This window comes from Neoarius graeffei, chromosome 13 (genome assembly GCF_027579695.1).
Source record: "Neoarius graeffei isolate fNeoGra1 chromosome 13, fNeoGra1.pri, whole genome shotgun sequence".
NCBI classification, from domain to species: domain Eukaryota; kingdom Metazoa; phylum Chordata; class Actinopteri; order Siluriformes; family Ariidae; genus Neoarius; species Neoarius graeffei.
Window position 1 is genome coordinate 46,698,307 of NC_083581.1, and position 20,194 is coordinate 46,718,500.

Genomic DNA, 20,194 nt, shown 5'->3' on the forward strand with positions numbered 1-20,194 from the left:
GCTGCTCGCTTTTATTCGATACTGGATCTAATGAAGGGATATTGGCAGATCCCCTTGACTCCTTCTATCCCGAGAGAAAACAGCCTTTTCCACACCGTTTGGGTTACACCAATTTGTCACTCTTCCTTTTGGGTTATTTGGGGCCCCCACTATGTTCCAGTGGCTCATGGACAAGATCCTCTGCCCTCACACCGCCTACGCGTCAGCGTACCTCGATGACATCATTATTTATAGCAATGATTGGCAGCAGCACCTGAAACACCTTAGGGCTATCCTAGAGTCACTGAGGTGTGTGGGTCTCACAGCTAACTCAAAAAAGTATGCAATTGGGTGGGTGGAAGTATGGTATCTGGGTTTCCACTTGGGTCATGGGCAGGTATAGCCCCAAATTAACAAGACTGCAGCGATTGCAGCTTGCCCAAGGCCCAAGACCAAAAAGGGGGTGAGACAGTTCCTGGGGCTGGCTGGCTACTATCGTAGGTTCATACCTAATTATTCGGATGTCATCAGCCCGCTAACTGATATCACTAAAATGGGAGCACCAGATCCGGTCCAGTGGACGGAGCAATGTCAACAGGCTTTCACAAGAGTAAAAGCTACACTGTGTGGGGGGCCACTTTTACACTCCCCTGACTTCTCTCTCCCCTTTATTTTACAGACAAACGCATCAGACAGAGGGCTGGGGGCCGTTTTGTCTCATAAGGTGGAGGGTGAGGAGTGTCCTGTACTGTACATCAGCCACAAGCTCTCGATGCGTGAAAGCAAGTACAGTACCATCGAAAAGGAGTGTCTGGCCATCAAATGGGCAGTCCTCACCCTCTGATACTACCTTCTGGGGCACCCTTTCACCCTCTGTTTGGACCACACGCCCCTCCAGTGGCTCCACCGCATGAAGGATGCCAACATGAGGATCACCTGTTGGTATCTTGCCCTCCAGCAGTTTAAATTCAAGGTGGTCCACAAGCCGGGGGCGCAGATGGTGGTGGCAGACTTCCTGTCCAATGGGGGAGGGGAGGGGGAGTCCGCTGCTGGCTGGACGGCTCCCCAGCCTGAGTCGGGCGGTGAGGGTATGTGGCAGTGGGGGCATGGCCAAGCATCAGTTTGTGAATGGAGCGCGGGGTTGGCGAAGATGAGTGGCCAAGCTGTTACACCTGTTGTCAATTAATGTGTGTGTGTGTGTCTGTGTTTGTAACACTGATGGTGGAGCATAAAAGGAGGGGGAGAGCAGAGAAGAGAGCCCCCAGGACCAGAACACAACTGTGTGTGTACATGTGTATGTCCTAGAATGAGCAAGCGAAGCTGAAAAGCTTAAATAAACATGTGTGTAAACATTATCTCCCACCTGCCGTACTTCTGTACTCCACCCACATCAGGGAAACTGTTACAACAGGTTTTTGTAGTGTGTGACCAATAAGAACAGGACTTACTGTAGTGTGTGACCAATAGGAGTAGTCGAAGGTGAAGCTCTTAGCAGTGTGTTTTGGCTGTTTCGGGTTGCTGATGCCTGACAAGAAAAGATCATTTTTTAGAACGTCGAGATTCAAGAACATATGATTAATTAAAAGTGTTTTTGTTTGAATTAAATTCAACACATAACAGTTTCAAGGAACACATTAAAGACCACACGTGTGTGTATGTTCGTGTGTGTTTGTTGTATGTGTGCGTGTGTATACTCACATGTAGTATTGCCCTGCATGTGTATTACACACTTGGCATCTCGACTTGTCTCTCGGGAGTTAAAGGGTCTGACTCGCACTGCCACCTTGACAGAGGCAGCCATGTTGCTCCAACACCTTTTCTGACATGGCCAATCAGAGAACAGAATCACACACAAAGGCAAAAGTTCACCACAGATACTGCTAATATGCGGCTCAGTACTGACTCTATTTGCCCTCCAGACCTGCCTGTTCCACCCTGGTGCTTTACTTCTGCTTGGAACCACTTCCACCTGAAAGTCACTCACTTCTGCTGAGTATGGCCCACACGGACATCCTAAAGTCTGCCTTGAGGTTGCTGGGTATAGTATCCAGACATGCGAAAGATGGCTGTGGATGTTTTTAATTGGATAACCTAAAGACTCCAGATGCTCAACACAGTTTATGCTCAAGTCCTAATTATTATACAGCAGAAAACTTCACTTGGATACTATATACTTAAAGTTAAAGCAATAATGAAATCATTAACTAAGGTTCCTGTCAACACAAATAACACTGTTTGATTTGATGGTATACAGTTACAGAGGAGAAATGAATATCACACTATCCGGTATTACCCAGATGAGGAGGGGTTCCCTCAGGTCTGGTTCCTTTCAAAATTTCTTCCTCATGTTGTCTCAGGGCATTTTTCCTCAACACTGTCATCTCTGGATTGCTCATTAGAGATCAATTAATACAACCTCAAATCAGAAAAAGTTGGAACAGTGTGGAGAATGCAAATTAAAAAAGAAAGCAATGATTTCTAAATTTACTTTCACTTCATTGCAGACAGTATGAACCAAAGATATTTCATGTTTTGTCTGGTCAACTTCATTTCATTTGTTAATATACATCGATTCCTGCATTTTATGCCTGCAACACATTCCAATGAAAGTTGGGACGGGGCAATTTAGGACTAGTAATGATTTGAAGCAGGTGATTGTAATCATGATTTGGTATAAAATCAGTATCCAGAAAGGCCTAGATTTAAGGAGCAAAGATGGGCTGAGGATCTCCAGTTTTTCAACAAATGTGTGAGAAAATAACTGAAATGTTTAAAAACAATGTTCCTCAATAAACTATACAAAGGGATGTGGATATTTCACCCTCTACGGTGCATAATAATATTAAATTATTCAAGGAATCTGGAGGAATGCTGGTACATAAAAGGCAAGGGTGCAAGCTTAAGCTGAGCACTCATGATCTCCAATACCTCAGATGGCACTGCATCAAGAACCATCATTCATCTATAGCTGATATGACCACATGGGCTCGGGATTACTTTGTCAAACCTTTGTCAAATACTACATGTCATAAGCCTGTCGGGAACATCGAGGTCCTGATCCAGTCTTTTACTCCACTCCTTGGTTTTCTCTGAGCCTTCCCTGCGCTGCGACCAGCACACCTGTCTTTCATCAGCTCATCTATGGCTCTATATTATACTTTCTCTCAGATTCTCTCAGCACAGGACTGTCTTAGCCTTATGCCATGTTTATACCTGTTTTTGCTCTAGTTTTGCTTTGGACTCTATTTTTGCTATTTTGCTGCACGCTTGGTGATTCCTCTGCTCTCCCTTTTGGATTACTCTGCCTTTTTGTTTTTGGGACTGTGAGCGCATTTCTTCTGCCGCGTGTGTGCTCTGGACTCTTTACTTTTGCGCTGCAAGCTTTTTCCTGCTGCAGGGTTACACTCTGGATTTTGTGACCTTTTTTCCTCTGTTTCCATGCTCGTCTAGGACTTCAACACTTCCTGTTTGGCGCTAGCTCCCGTTCCCCTCATTTCTCCATTTCAGATTTTTCCTGGCTGCTGCTGCTCTCTCAAAGTGCTTCACGTTTCAAGATTAAAGATCTTTCTTCTCCACCCCTGTGCACGTGAGTCTGCTTTTTGGGTCTAGTCAGCTCCCACTGCCATTTGGCCCATGACACTACAATACGGAGTTACATCCAAAAAAGCAGTTAAAACTTTACTGTGCAAAAAGGAAGCCTTAAATTAACTGTGTCCAAAAGCACAGTTGACTTCACTGGGCTCGGAGGCATCTGGGATGGAACATCACACAGTGGAAACACGTATTGTGGTCAGACAAATCAGTATTCAAGGTCCTTTTTTGAAGAAATGGACACTGTGTGCTCCGGACCAAAGACAAAAAGGACCAGCCAGACTGTTATCAGCAACAAGTCCAAAAGCTAGGGTCTGTCATGATATGGGATTGTGTCAGTGCCCATAGCAAAGGTAACTTACATTTCTGTGATGTCAGCATTAATGCAGAAAAGAACACTGAGATTTTGGATCAACATATGCTGCCTTCAAGACAACATTCCAGGGATATTTCAAGAAGACAATGCAAAACCACATTCTGCACACATTACAAAGATATGGCTGTGGAAGAAGAGGGAGCCTGAGAGTGTAAATATTAGATTGCATTATTTTGAAGCTGAATAATATGCGGGCGGCACAGTAGTGTAGTGGTTAGTGCTGTCGCCTCACAGCAAGAAGGTCCGGGTTCGAGCCCCGTGGCCGGCGAGGGCCTTTCTGTGCGGAGTTTGCATGTTCTCCCCGTGTTCGCGTGGGTTTCCTCCGGGTGCTCCGGTTTCCCCCACAGTCCAAAGACATGCAGGTTAGGTTAACTGGTGGCTCTAAATTGACCGTAGGTGTGAATGTGAGTGTGAATGGTTGTCTGTGTCTATGTGTCAGCCCTGTGATGACTTGGTGTAGTCCGCCTTTCACCCGTAGTCAGCTGGGATAGGCTCCAGCTTGCCTGCGACCCTGTAGAACAGGATAAAGCAGCTAGAGATAATGAGATGAGATGAATAATATGCTAATAACAAATGAATATTAGAAGGTTATTGATCATAAAATAAATGGTAATAAGGGCTGAAAAGTGGAATAACCTTGTAAAATATCTGTCTGTGTAAAACCTATCTCACTGATTGTGTATAAGGTGATGGCAGGATGGCAAAGGGATTTGGAAGTTTATCTGTGTCCTCATGTCCTGCACATCATTCCCAAGTTCTCAGTCACATAAACATGGCCGTAGCCAGCTATGAGGCCACCGAGGTCCAGACCTCGGTCATTTTTAAGAGCTGAAAATACATTTGTACGCTAAATATTCAACTGGATAAAAAAATAAAGAATAACATTAAAACATCTCCGTAAAAAGTGTGTTGTTAATTATGTTAAACGTTGATTCTGTCTTCTGTATCTGTTTCGTGCGTGCGTTTCTGAGACCAAGAACACAAAAACGAATGAGTGCACGACTCGGGGGAGGAACGCAGTGCAGGAGACACTTTTTTTTTCATAGTAACCATCAGCGCACTTTCATGAAGCTGTTAAATTTACATTTTCGAAGCAGCGCAGTTGTAGCCTACCTTGTTTGTGATTTTAAAAATAAATCATTCGATAAGCCAAAGCAACAGAGTGGAAAGTTTCAACTTATGTTTGCCTTGGATAACTTTGCCTTGTGATATTAGAGAGGGTAAGAGGAGCTTGGTGGGATTGGGTCCTCTGCGTCTGTATCTTGCATGCGTGGGAGAGCAAGAACAGAAAAAAAAAAACAAGATAGGGCAGGCTATGACAGTGTGCGAGTGCGACCCCCAAAAGAACACAGTTCTAGACATTGCAAGCGCTCATTCTAGAGCGTGTGCATGGTAACCATCAGCGCACTTCCATAAAGCTGTTAAACTTTAGCCTACAGGTTTTCGAAACAGTACAGCTTTGTTTGTGAACTTTAATAAATCATTCGGTGAGTCAAAGCAATATTTGTAAGAAGGGTTCTGACTTGATTTTGCTGTGGTGTAAAGATAAAAGGCTGACAGTGACACATGTAGAAATTATCTGGACATGGCTCTGGCCTTGTAGTAAAGGTTGAGGTTTTTATTTAAATAGGCTATAGGCCTCGATTTGGATAACGAGTGTTTTACAAAGCTAGCCTACACAACATCAGACAGCACTGACTGAATTAAAGATTATTATATGGTCATTAAAAATAGTGTCCAAACATTTCAAAGGAGAATTTAGATTGGTTATTAATAAAGATATAGCCAAGTGTCTTTGCTTGTTATATCAAACATATCTCTTATGTTTGTATTTGTTTATTTGCATTGGGTTAAAAACTTAAAATACATGCTTCATACTCATTTTAATGCTCATTAAATACTCATTTAATACTCATTTGGCAAGATTTCAGCTCATTAATAATAATTCTAATGTAATATTACCTATTCCCCAGAAAACAAGCTGCAGAGAGCAAGGCAAACATCTCATTCATCTCATTATCTCTAGCCGCTTAATCCTTCTACAGGGTCGCAGGCAAGCTGGAGCCTATCCCAGCTGACCACGGGCGAAAGGCGGGGTACACCCTGGACAAGTCGCCAGGTCATCACAGGGCTGACACATAGACACAGACAACCATTCACACTCACATTCACACCTACGGTCAATTTAGAGTCACCAGTTAACCTAACCTGCATGTCTTTGGACTGTGGGGGAAAACGGAGCACCCGGAGGAAACCCACGCGGACACGGGGAGAACATGCAAACTCAACACAGAAAGGCCCTCGCCGGCCACGGGGCTCGAACCCAGGACCTTCTTGCTGTGAGGCGACAGCGCTAACCACTACACCACCGTGCCGCCCAAGGCAAACATGTCAGTTCAAACATCATTAAAAGTAATTTCAGGAATAGATCTCTTGTGCGACGTGTAATTCACCCATTTCATTTAAATATGTCGAAAAATTTAAATGCTGGCTATGGCCCTGCACCTAAACTGTGTTATTCTCAAAGTGTGGTCTTCAGCAGGGTTCAAACTCAGCTCCCCTCTTCCCTGCTGTCTCTCTCTACTCGGAAATCACAACGGAATTATAATTTAACACGTCTATAAATGAGAGTTTGGACAAAGTGCAGGGCTTCTGAACTCTCAGAATTATTTATCAAGAAAGACAATGTGTTTGCCTTCACGCCCGGTGTTTTTGTTATGAGGTGCCAATACATTTGCCACGTATGAGAAATGCTATTATTAAGAAAGAAACCCTGATTGAACTATGATCTCCAGTTGTTTGAGTGTAAAATGTGAATCGACGCGTGTGTGTGTGTGTGTGTGTGTGTGTGTGTGTGTGTGTGTGTGTGTGTGTGTGCTATACACCATGGGCGGCACGGTGGTGTAGTGGTTAGCATGGTCGCCTCACAGCAAGAAGGTTCCGGGTTCGAGTTTGCATGTTCTCCCCGTGTCTGTGTGGGTTTCCTCCAGGTGCTCCAGTTTCCCCCACGATCCAGGTTGACGTGGGGCGGCCTTGGGCTGAGGTGCCCTTGAGCAAGGTACCTGACCCCTGACTGCTCCCCGGGCGCTGTAGTGTGGCTGCCCACTGCTCTGTGTGTGTGTGTGTGTGTGTGTGTGTGTGTGTGTGTGTGTGTGTGTGTGTTCACTGCTTCAGATGGGTTAAATGCAGAGGATGAATTTCACTGTGCTTGAAGGGTGCATGTGACAAATAAAGGTTTCTTCTTCTTCTATTCCCTGTGTGTGTGTGTGTGTGTGTGTGTGTGTGTGTGTGTGTGTGTGTGTGTGTGTGTGTTTGATTTGAGCAGGGTGACAGGACCACATGACGGCTTAGCCACACACACACACACACACACACACACACAGGGTACGGCATTGTCTTTCTGACCATTAGGTGCGCGTTCACGGCTTTCTATAAATAACTGGACCGTTACTTTGATGCGCGCGCACGCGGGCGGCGGATGTTTTGGAGCGCGTGCCCGTGCGGCACAGCCGGGCAGGACAGAAGAGCAGAACTGGGCTACACCCGTTTGTACCGACATTATAAACGGAACGGTACCGAATAAATTCTACTAACCTTCACCGTACCGGGGTAAATGGCCTTCTCTCCGATCGCCCTGTCCGCGCGCGTCTCCGGTTAGATCTTCCCCATGCCCGTGTTTTCCGGAACACGGAAAACTAACGTCAGGACTAGAGTAAAGTTTTCTCTCCCCTGTGAGCTCAGTGGTACTGCCCGCGGTCACTGCACAGCGCCGGGGTGGAGCATACCATTGTCAGCTGCTAGGAGGGGAGGGGCCGGAGAGCAGGGGGACAGTGGGTGGAGGCGCTGTGTCCGAAAAGAGTTCAAGGATTTCACTGATGGAATTCGTCCGTCATGTAGCAGTGACACTAAACTGTTTTAGTGGGAAAGATTTCACCCATTCCCTCTCACAGTGAAAACTGTACAGTGGTGCTTGAAAGTTTGTGAACCCTTTAGAATTTTCTATATTTCTGCATAAATATGACCTAAAACATCATCAGATTTTCACACAAGTCCTAAAAGTAGATAAAGAGAACCCAGTTAAACAAATGAGACAAAAATATTATACTTGATCGTTTATTTATTGAGGAAAATGATCCGATATTACATATCTGTGAGTGGCAAAAGTATGTGAACCTTTGCTTTCAGTATCTGGTGTGATCATGTTGTGACCGGTTGTGACGTTACTGACGGTGACGTAATTAAGCAACTGGAGGCAAAATCAAAACAACAAACAAACATCAGCAGATACAGTGGGAGTACCGTATCTGTGTGGGATACATTCCAATATCTAACACAGTTAGCCAAAACCGGATAGGAACGAACTATATATAAAGCTTGTTGATCGTGTACATATATGCCTATGATAAACTTTCGCTTATAAATTACATACAATATGACATCAACAACAGTAATTAAGAAAATAAAACAGTTCTAACAATATACTGTAATAAAAGTTACATGCTTCAGTGACATTGTGTTCACTATAATTTCCAGGGTGCCAATAATAGTGGCACATGTGTTTTTGTTTAAAATAATTATTTCTTGACGAGCTATTTGTTTTTCTCTGAACAAATTTATTTCAATTAAAGGTTGGATTTTTTTTTCTTTTTTTTTTCAGTGTGAGATGAAGCTGGGATAAGGATGGATAAGGTTCTTATGCTGGAATGCAGTGTTTTCCTTTCTCCAAACAGAACACCTCGTCTCGTCTTCTTCCGCTTATCCGGGGCCGGGTCGCGGAGGCAGCAGTCTGAGCATGGAAGCCCAAACTTCATACATGTCAACCTTTGGTCAATCAAACCTGTATAACCAACCTCCAAAATCCGTATTTCCCTTATAAAATCCGTATAAGATGCAAATTAAAATAATTTACCTAAAATTTGAATGATAATTAACAATGATGTATCCCAGTTACTTTTTATTCAATATTAATAACAATAAACCTTCAGAATGAATACAAAGCTCCAATGTTTGACAAAAACACAAAGTGTTATCAGCGTAGTTACGAAGGAAATACTTCGTTGTTTGGAGACAGGTTTCACCGAGCGGCTATTATGCGCGAGACTTCATATTAGCCACAAAGTCAAGAAAATCTGTTCGTAAAATTACGTTATAATGACCAAATACAATGAAAAGTATTTTTCCAGTCTCACCTGTGAAAGGTAATCCCATGTGATCTCGTTTGGACGGTAAACCTGTTGGTACAGTTAAACACAGCACATGAATGAGGCATCTTTATTCTCGGCTACTGTCTAGACGCTATACCAGAGACGGTTGAAGAATCTCCACTTTGCCACATCCAATATGGCAGCGAGGATGACGTATGATTCTACGCAGAAGGCTGCGTCTATGTTTATATGTCTATGACTTCACAGTTGGTGGGATTCTCGCAATGCGGTGTGCGCATGATCAAAAGTGGAATGAAGTCTCGCTACCACAAGATAACGCGCAATTTCATAAGACTCTTTACTGGCTGGCTGTGGTGTACAGTACGTTTGTAAATGTTATGCGCTCTTTTATCATCGTGGGAATTGATTATAGCTCTAAATAAATATTGAATTTTTTTTAAAGAATCCGTATAACTTTATTTATACGCCCGTATACTACGTTTATTGAATCAAATCCGTATAAAATACGGACATTCTATATAGGTTGACATGTATGAAACTTCCCTTTCCCCAGACACCTTGGCCAGCTCCTCGGGAAGAACACCAAGGCGTTCCCAGGCCAGCCGAGAGACATAGTCCCTCCAGCGTGTCCTGGGTCTTCCCCGGGGCCTCCTCCCGGGGGGACATGTCTGGAACACCTCCCCAGGGAGGCGTCCAGGAGGCATTCGAAAGAGATGCCTGAGCCAACTCAGCTGATTCCTCTCGATGTGGAAGAGCAGCGGCTCTACTCCGAGCTCCTCCCGAGTGACTGTACTTCTCACCCTATCTCTAAGGGAGTGCCCAGCCACCCTGCGAAGGAAACTCATTTCGGCCGCTTGTATCCGTGATCTTGTTCTTTTGGTCATAAGAAAGGGGACCGGAGAGTGTGCTCCAAACATAACGCTTCTCATTTAAACCAAGAAGTTCTATTTTGGTCTTATCCATCCACAAAACATTTTTCCAATAGCCTTCTGGCTTGTCCACGTGATCTTTAGCAAACTGCAGACGAGCAGCAATGTTCTTTTTGGTGAGCAGTGGCTCTCTCCTTGCAACCCTGCCATGCACAACATTGTTGTTCAGTGTTCTCCTGATGGTGAACTCATGAACATTAACATTAGCCAATGTGAGAGAGGCCTTCAGTTGCTTAGAAGTTACCCTGGGGTCCTTTGTGACCTCGACTATTACACGCCTTGCTCTTGGAGTGATCTTTGTTGGTCGACTATTCCTGGGGAGGGTAACAATGGTCTTGAATTTCCTCCATTTGTACACAATCTGTCTGACTGTGGATTGCTGGAGTCCAAACTCTTTAGAGATGGTTTTGTAACCTTTTCCAGCCTGATGAGCATCAGCAACGCTTTTTCTGAGGTCCTCAAAAATCTCCTTTGTTTGTGCCATGATACACTTCCACTAACATGTGTTGTGAAGATCAGACTTTGATAGATCCCTGTTCTTTAAATAAAACAGGGTGCCCACTCACACCTGATTGTCATCCCATTGATTGAAAACACCTGACTCTAATTTCACCTTCAAATGAACTGTTAATTCTAGAGGTTCACATACTTTTGCCACTCACAGATATGTAATATTGGATCATTTTCCTCAATAAATAAATGACCAAGTATAATATTTTTGTCTCATTTGTTTAACCGGGTTCTCTTTATCTACTTTTAGGACTTGTGTGAAAATCTGATGATGTTTTAGGTCATATTTATGCAGAAATATAGAAAATTCTAAAGGGTTCACAAAATTTCAAGCACCACTGTAGCACGTGTGTTATAGATTCAAAATAGGATTTTCCCAACAAATAAGTGAGAAGGCACCTTGCACTTATTAGTTTTCATTTCACTCTGACAACAAAGCACTTGAACATGACATATTCTTAAGTCTGACTTCACAAGTCAGAAGTAAGACCTTTTGAATAGCATGTGAAGGCAGCGAAAGCAAATGGACCTTACAGGCACTCAGTCATAGTGTTGGAAAAGGTTACAAGTGGTTAGTGATGATAAACTGATGTGCAGCGTGGGAGCACTGTTTTTGAAGAAGTGCACCACAGTGCCCTGCTATTGCTTTTCTGCCAGAGAAAAACTCTATATGGACACATGCTCTTACTTGGTTTATTTTATTATCTATCTTATTTATTTTATTTATTTTGACCTTTAAAAAACATAAAGTAAAGCAGTTTGAGAAACATCATTGTACTGTCCAGGTAAATTCATCTGTTGCATGTGAACTCTCAACTAAAAAGTATGGTGACTGCTATGGTCATCATTGTCTCCAACTGAAAATAATTAATTTTTCCCCAAGCCTCTAAAGCCAATGACTGGCCCACCATTTCATTTCATTTACCACTGCAAGTTCTCATCATGTAAAATGGAACTGAAATGGCCTTTATTTATACATAGTAGGGCCTACTGGAGGTGAATGTGTGGATTTCAGCCTTCCCCCAACAACTCAAAGCTTAAGTTAATTTCACCATAAACCATGATGCTAAATGTAAAAGTAAGTCTGTTGCTGAAACAAGCAGAACACAAACTCAAGCTTTCCATGCACACTATTTATTAAACACTGGCATTTGCACCAGAAGACTTTATTGCTTCAGGCCTGCTGCAAGATGGTGCACACAGGTCCTCTAAAAATGTTGTGATTTGAGTAACACAGCTTTCATGGTAGCACGCCACTAAGGCCATGGTGAAACATCTCATCCTGAGGTGCAGACTGCACCTGGAGTCACCAGAGAGAGAAAGATAAGCATAGAGAGCAGTGGTGGTTAGTAGTATTTGTGTGTGTGTGAGGGGGGATTTCAATCTGAACTGTGTTTCATTTGAATAAGCAACATGGTACACAGAAAAGTTGTCACCCTTTTGTTAAAAAAAAAAAACACTAAAGTAATGATTTTGTCATCGGTCCTTCTGTATAATTTGTACTTTGATTAGACAATGCATGCTCAGTCAATCAACTTTCAGTTTCTCCTCCACACATATTTTAGCAGAAAAATAATAATAGATTAAATAATCAATTTCATTCACGTTCATTATACCTGCAACTGAGTCCACAGCACGCCTACTGGTGATGTATTACAGAGACTTTACCTAAATGGGCCAGAACATACACTCACCGGCCACTTTATTAGGTACACCATGCTAGTAACGGGTTGGACCCCCTTTTGCCTTCAGAACTGCCTCAATTCTTCGTGGCATAGATTCAACAAGGTGCTGGAAGCATTCCTCAGAGAGTTTGGTCCATATTGACATGATGGCATCACACAGTTGGCGCAGATTTGTCGGCTGCACATCCATGATGCGAATCTCCCGTTCCACCACATCCCAAAGATGCTCTATTGGATTGAGATCTGGTGACTGTGGAGGCCATTTGAGTACAGTGAACTCATTGTCATGTTCAAGAAACCAGTCTGAGATGATTCCAGCTTTATGACATGGCGCATTATCCTGCTGAAAGTAGCCATCAGAAGTTGGGTACATTGTGGTCATAAAGGGATGGACATGGTCAGCAACAATACTCAGGTAGGCTGTGGCGTTGCAACGATGCTCAATTGGTACCAAGGGGCCCAAAGAGTGCCAAGAAAATATTCCCCACACCATTACACCACCACCACCAGCCTGAACCGTTGATACAAGGCAGGATGGATCCATGCTTTCATGTTGTTGACGCCAAATTCTGACCCTACCATTCGAATGTCGCAGCAGAAATCGAGACTCATCAGACCAGGCAACATTTTTCCAATCTTCTATTGTCCAATTTCGATGAGCTTGTGCAAATTGTAGCCTCAGTTTCCTGTTCTTAGCTGAAAGGAGTGGCACCCGGCGTGGTCTTCTGCTGCTGTAGCCCATCTGCCTCAAAGTTCGACGTACTGTGCGTTCAGAGATGCTCTTCTGCCTACCTTGGTTGTAACGGGTGGTTATTTGAGTCACTGTTGCCTTTCTATCAGCTCGAACCAGTCTGGCCATTCTCCTCTGACCTCTGGCATCAACAAGGCATTTCCGCCCACAGAACTGCCGCTCACTGGATATTTTTTCTTTTTCGGACCATTCTCTGTAAACCCTAGAGATGGTTGTGCGTGAAAATCCCAGTAGATCAGCAGTTTCTGAAATACTCAGACCAGCCCTTCTGGCACCAACAACCATGCCACGTTCAAAGTCACTCAAATCACCTTTCTTCCCCATACTGATGCTCGGTTTGAACTGCAGGAGATTGTCTTGACCATGTCTACATGCCTAAATGCACTGAGTTGCCGCCATGTGATTGGCTGATTAGAAATTAAGTGTTAACGAGCAGTTGGACAGGTGTACCTAATAAAGTGGCCGGTGAGTGTATAAACCCCATATTTTCCAAAATGCAATAAAAACAAAAATCTGTGATTTGTTAATTCACGTGAACCTTTATTTAACTGAAAAAGTACAAAGAAAAAAATTTCAATAGTTTTACTGACCAACTTAATTGTTTTTTGTAAATATAAACAAAGTTAGAATTTGATACAACATACTCAAAAGAAATGTTGGGACAGAGGCATTATTACCATTGTATTACATAATCTTTCATTTTAATAAGACTTTTTAATCCTATGGGAACTGAGGATACTAATTGCTGACCTGGAAGAAAAAGCAACGTCACTATAAACGCTTGGCTGCCACAAGCCAGTTATCCCTGTGGTAACTTTTCTGACACTTCCTGCTTAAAATCCAAAAAGCCAGAAGAATCATGAGGCCCCGCTTTCACAATCTGTATTCATACCGAATTCAAGATCGAGGGAGCTTTTGCCCTTCTGCTTGATGGGAGGTTTCTGTCCTCCCTGAGTGTTTTTTTCTGTTTTCTTTTACATAAATATGACCACTAGTGGTGCTTTTACACTAGGCTTCAAAAATATCGCAAATAAGCCTCTTTCAAACATTTGTTAAGATGAGATTATGTGGATGCCCCAATAAGAAACCTGATATTGATTTTTCTTTAACCTTTGAAGTAGGGGTTGACTTAGCCCTGTTAGCCCATTGGTACGAGCTACCCCTGAATATGAACATAACTGACAGTTGTGCACTTCCTCCATGTTTCCCTAAAACAAAGCTCAGTTTGTGCTCAGTACTCAAAGAGGAGAGGTTTGGGATGATGCCTGGGAATTTATGGTAACATTCCTAGCGAATGTGATTTTACTGATAGATAGATAGATAGATAGATAGATAGAGAGTAATGTATAAAGAAATATAATAGATGGTAACGTTAAATATTAACATACCATCCCAGGTCAGAAAAAGCTGGGATGGTATGAAATATTCAAATAAAAATAGGAAAAACATAATTTCTAAATTTATTTTTACTTGTATTTCATTGCAGACAGTATGAACTATTGTTGTAGTTAAGACCACCTAAACTGTGACCAAGTCATGACCAAAGACCAAAGTGTATTGAGACCAAGAAAAGACCAAAACTTTGAGTGGTTGAAATCAAGTCAAGACCAAGGCATGATGAGACCAAGTGAAGAGCAGGACCAGACCAGTGTGTGTGAAGGGAGTGGGGAGGGGTGACAGATGTTAACAGGAAGAAAAAAATTCAAATTCATAAATTAATAAGACTTGTAATAACAGGTGTAATATGTGGTGTAATAATGTAATAAAAGGAGTAATAACAGGTGTAATAAAAATGAAAAAAGAGGCATGATAACGTGACAATAACAGGTGTAATAATAATGTTATAACAATTTAATAACAGGCACTAATACCATGTGTAATAAAAATGAAATAACAAGTGTAATAGTGTAATAATGCAATAACAGGGGGATTAAGTGGTGTAATAACAATGTAATAACAGGCGTTATAAGTGACATAAAAGCATTGTAACATATATAATAACCATGTAATAACATGGGTAATAACAATGTAATAACATGTTATTATATATATATATATATATATATATATATATATATATATATATATATATATATATATATAATGATAATGTACGTAATAACACGTGGAATATGTGGTGCAACAATGTAATAACACTTGTGCTCAGCATGTAATAACAGGTGTAATAACAGGTGTAATAACTGCATTGTCACTCATCCAGCATTGCATTGACATCGCTGCCCACTGTAACACACAACCATCAGTAAATCAGACATTTTACTTCACTGTTATTACACAGCACAGAAACTGAACTTAGCAAGCAAAAGAACAGTTCTCTCCCTCTCTCTCTGTCTGAATCTCTCTCTATGTCTCTCTTTCTGCCTCTCTTTCTGCCTGTCTGTCTCTCTCTTTCTCTTTGTGTGTGTGTGTGTGTGTGTGTGTGTGTGTGTGTGTGTGTGTGTGTGTGTGTGTGTGAGTGAGTGATGATGATGAACAGGTGACAAGCTGTTGCTGCTGAATGCCAGAGCTAATCACATGCGTGATGAAAACTTGTGCTTCCACGTAAATACACTGTGTATCATTGTTGATGGTGTTAATTCAGGAGATTTGAAATGAATAAATAAACATAAATAAGGCTTGTAATGTGAAAGTGAATGTAGCTTGAAGTCCATGGCTGCATCACTGGGGATGAACAGAAGAGGGCAGCACATCAACAAATCAGTACAGCACTAGAGTGCAGTGTGTATATTCACCTTGAAGGACACAGGGAGGGTTGACAGCCATTAACAGGAAGAAAATTTCAAATTAGCAAAGAGTCACGTCATTGGTCACATTTGAAGCAGGAACTTTTTACATCCAATCACAGTAATGATGTTAACAAATAAATCAAATAATGCACAGGTAATTTAGTGATATTTTCGCAGTCATGGTCTGGACCAGTCATGAAATAAAATTCTGAGTCCCCTGTGTCTGAGACTGAGACAAGACTGAGTAAAAATGTGGTTGATTCCAATACAAGACCAAGACCTTAAAAAGTGGTCTTGAGACTGGGCTCGAGCCCACGACTGGTTTCAAGTACTACATGAACCCAAGATATCTCATGTTTTGACTGGTCAACTTCATTTACTTTGTTAATATACATCCATTCCTGTGTTTCAGGCCTGCAACACATTCCAAAAAAAGTTGGGACATGGGAAATTTAAGGCATGTATTGAGGTAAAACAATGAAATAATGATGTGATTTGAAACAGGTGATGTCAACAGATGATTGTAACCACGATTTGGTACAATACAATAGTTTATTTCATACCACAAATGGACAATACAAAAGGAAAGGAAAGAAAAAAACTTTATACAAGTTGGGTATAATGGCACCTAGAAAATAACTACAAAGCTAATCTAGTTCAGTGGCATGGCCATGCAATATATTAATAATAAGTGGTCATAGAAAATCAGTATCCAGGAAAGGCCTAGTCTCTGAGGAGCAAAAATGGGCCAAGGAGCTCCAGTTTGTCAACAAATGCATGAGAAAATTATTGAAATGTTTAAAAACAATACTTCTCAAAGAACGATACGAAGGGATTTTTTATATTTTACCCTCTACTGTGCATAATATCATTAAATAATTCAAGGAATCTGGAGAAATTTCAGTGCGTAAAGGGCAAGGGCACAAGCCTAAGCTGAACACTTGTGATCTCCGATCCCTCAGATGACACTGCATCAAGAACCGTCATTCATCTGTAGCTGATATAACCACATGGGCTCAGGATTACTTTGGCAAAGCTTTGTCAAGCACTACAATATGGAGTTACAGCCACAGATGCCAGTTAAAATGCTGTTGTGCAAAAAGGAAATCTTATGTTAATTGTGTCCATAAGCACTGTTGACTTCTCTGAGCTTCCATCTGGGGTGGACCATCACACAGTGGAAATGTTTATTGTGGTCAGACAAATCAGTATTCCAGGTCTTTTTTTTTTTTGGAAGAAATGGATGCCGTATGCTCCAGACTGTTACCAGCAACAAGTTCAAAAGTCAGGGTCTGTCAGTGATGCAGAAAAGTACATTGAGATTATGGAGCAACATATGCTGCCTTCAAGATGACCTCTTTTCCGAGAACAAGACAATGCAAAACCACATTCTGCAGACATGACAAAGGCATAGCTGCAGAAGGCAGAGGGTCCCCTCTGTCCCTAATAGAGAATGTGTGATGAATTTTGAAACCAAAAATATGACCCTTACTGCTGCACACCTAAGGCCTGTTTGCAGGAAGAATGGGACAAAACAACACCTGAAACATTTCATCACTTGGCATCTTCAGTCCCTAAACATCTTTTAAATGTTGTGAGAAGGAATGGAAATATTACAAAGTGGTAAATTTACTGTCACAACTTTTTAAAAAATGTTTTGCAAGAAGCAAATTTGAAATAAGTGTTTATTTTGAAAAAATAATAAAATTCATGAGGTAAAATGTCAAATAATTTGCTATTGTGTTGTTCTGAATTCAATACAGGTCAAAGATTATTTACTAATTATCATTTTCAGTTTTAATTTCAGAGCGGCACGGTGGTGTAGTGGTTAGTGCTGTCGCCTCACAGCAAAAAGGTCCGGGTTCGAGCCCCGTGGCCAGCGAGGGCCTTTCTGTGCAGAGTTTGCATGTTCTTCCCGTGTCCGTGTGGGTTTCCTCCGGGTGCTCTGGTTTCCCCCACAGTCCAAAGACATGCAGGTTAGGTTAACTGGTGACTCTAAATTGACCGTAGGTGTGAATGTGAGTGTGAATGGTTGTCTGTGTCTATGTGTCAGCCCTGTGATGACCTGGCGACTTGTCCAGGGTGTACCCCGCCTTTCGCCCGTAGTCAGCTGGGATAGGCTCCAGCTTGCCTGCGACCCTATAGAACAGGATAAAGCGGCTAGAGATAATGAGATGAGATGAGATAGATAGGTAGATAGGTAGATAGATGAATTTAAGCGGATGGGAAGAAAAGTGAGGGATGAAAAATCAGAAAGCAAGTCAAGTCAACTTTATTGTCAAATATGCTATGCATGCTCGACATACAGCACAGATGAAATTTCAGTCCTCTCTGACCCACGGTGCAAACAGGCAGTGCAATAAATAAAAAATAGAATAATTGAAATAAACAATATAAACAGTATAAACACTCTAGATAAGAAATAGACATAGACTAAACACTCATATGCACACACACACACACACACACACACACATATATATAAATTGGAGCAAAAGGACATAAAATAAACAGTCAAGGGCATTTGAGGTAGTAGCAGGAGTGATAGATTTATGAAAAGAGGTATAGTGCTTGGGAGTATTACCCAGAACATGTCTAGTAAGTTGGGAGGTATTATTTCTGAAAATTTATTATATAGGAGGGGCGGCACGGTGGTGTAGTGGCTGTCGCCTCACAGCAAGGTCCGGGTTCGAGCCCCGTGGTTGGCGAGGGCCTTTCTGTGCAGACTTGGCATGTTCTCCCCGTATTTGCGCGGGTTTCCTCCGGGTGCTCCGGTTTCCCCCACAGTCCAAAGACATGCAGGTTAGGTTAACTGGTGACTCTAAATTGACCGTAGGTGTGAATGTGAGTGTGAATGGTTGTCTGTGTCTATGTGTCAGCTCTGTGATGACCTGGTGACTTGTCCAGGGTGTACCCCGCCTTTCGCCCGTAGTCAGCTGGGATAGGCTCCAGCTTGCCTGCGACCCTGTAGAACAGGATAAAGCGGCTACAGATAATGAGATGAGATGAGTCTATGGGGAAAAATTGACGGAGAGAGGGATAAAAAAGGGTGGAATACCAAAAAGAAAAATACAAGCAGACTCTGAAATGGGCCGAACGTTACAGTTGGAAGTTTTCAGCACAAAAACTGTAGGAGGAGTTCGATGTTAAATAAATGGGAAGAATAATAAGGAGAAAAATAAATATACAAGAGAACACAATTAATATAGTCTACTGATAGACATGACATCTTTATGAAGAGTAATCCTCCTCTCTCTCACACACACACACACACACCTCACGAAAGATATAAAAAGAAGTAAAATTAACAGAACAGAGCATCGTGTCTGCGTGTGTGTGTGTGAGAGAGAGAGAGAGAGAGAGAGAGAGAGAGAGGTGCTCCACAATTGGCTAGCTCAATCTGTCAATCACGTAGAAAGGGGCGGAGCCAGGCAGCGTGGTCGTGCGCTTTTACCGCAGTACCATACCCGGATTATCGCGCGCGCTGCGGCATATACACACACACACGCACGCGCGCGCGCACACGCACGAAGCCCTGCTCCGGTCTGACTCACGCATATAAACACACAGATGTTTACATATATATAGGTCTCATATATACATACACTCATATCTACGCGCTATACAGGCGGTGCTGCGGCAGAAACATGTCATCAAAGCAAGAGGAGAAAAAGGAATCTGGCGGATGGAAAGAATTCTTCTGGAACCCCCGCACACACGAGCTGCTTGGCCGGACGGCAAGTAGCTGGGGTTAGTCTCTCTCTCTCTCTCTCTCTCTCTCTCTCTCTCTCTCTCTCTCTCGTTCTCTGTCTGTCATTCTCTCTCTGTCATTCTCTCTCTCTGTCTGTTATTCTCTCTCTCTGTCATTCTCTTTCTCTCTGTCTGTCATTCTCTCTCTCTCTGTCTGTCATTCTCTCTCTGTCATTCTCTCTCTCTCTGTCTGTCATTCTCTCTCTGTCTGTCATTCTCTCTCTCTCTGTCTGTCATTCTCTCTCTCTCTCTCTCTCTCTCTCTCTGTCTGTGTCATTCTCTCTGTCTGTCATTCTCTCTCTCGTTCTCTCTCTGTCACTCTGTCTGTCATTCTCTCTGTCTGTCATTCTCGCTCTGTCATTCTCTATCTCTGTCTGTCTGTCATTCTCTCTCTCTGTAATTCTCTGTCTGTCTGTCTGTCTGTCTGTGTCATTCTCTCTCTCTCTCTCTCTCTCTCTCTCTCTCTCTCTCTCTCTCTCTCGCTCTCTGTCTCTCTCTCTCTCTCTCTCTCTCTCTCTCTCTCTCACACACACACACACAGTCAGTCGCTTATATAAGAGCGCAAGATCTGGATGTACCTGCGAGGTTTCCCGTGCTATTTCATTAAGCATAGCCGAATATAACCGAACCATCTGCGCTGTGTGTGTGTGTGTGTGTGTGTGTGTGTGTGTGTGTGTGTGTGTGTGTGTGTGTGTGTGTGATGCGGATTAC

The 20,194-nt window shown here is 42.5% G+C and overlaps 2 protein-coding genes across 6 annotated transcripts in view; one reads left to right on the forward strand and one right to left on the reverse strand.

The window, feature by feature from the left end:
• The window catches only part of si:ch73-375g18.1 (kinesin-like protein KIF1C), a 41,263-nt gene extending 33,563 nt beyond the window's left edge, over positions 1 to 7,700 (reverse strand). The window contains exons 1-3 of one of the 4 annotated variants that reach the window (XM_060937882.1): positions 7,552 to 7,700; positions 1,678 to 1,793; positions 1,428 to 1,504 (exon numbers count right to left, since the gene is read on the reverse strand). In XM_060937882.1, coding sequence (XP_060793865.1) covers positions 1,428 to 1,504; positions 1,678 to 1,780 — 180 coding nt within the window. In that variant the 5' untranslated portion in view covers positions 1,781 to 1,793; positions 7,552 to 7,700. Of the gene's footprint in view, positions 1 to 1,427; positions 1,505 to 1,677; positions 1,799 to 7,540 lie in introns of all 4 variants that reach the window. The other 3 variants (XM_060937881.1, XM_060937880.1, XM_060937879.1) reach the window with 3 other exon arrangements.
• Positions 7,701 to 19,216: 11,516 nt separating this feature from the next.
• The window catches only part of atp1b2a (ATPase Na+/K+ transporting subunit beta 2a), a 37,084-nt gene continuing 36,106 nt past the window's right edge, over positions 19,217 to 20,194 (forward strand). Inside the window, exon 1 of one of the 2 annotated variants that reach the window (XM_060937884.1) lies at positions 19,217 to 19,483. In XM_060937884.1, coding sequence (XP_060793867.1) covers positions 19,381 to 19,483 — 103 coding nt within the window. In that variant the 5' untranslated portion in view covers positions 19,217 to 19,380. The remainder of the gene's footprint in view (positions 19,484 to 20,194) is intronic. The other variant, XM_060937886.1, reaches the window with a different exon arrangement.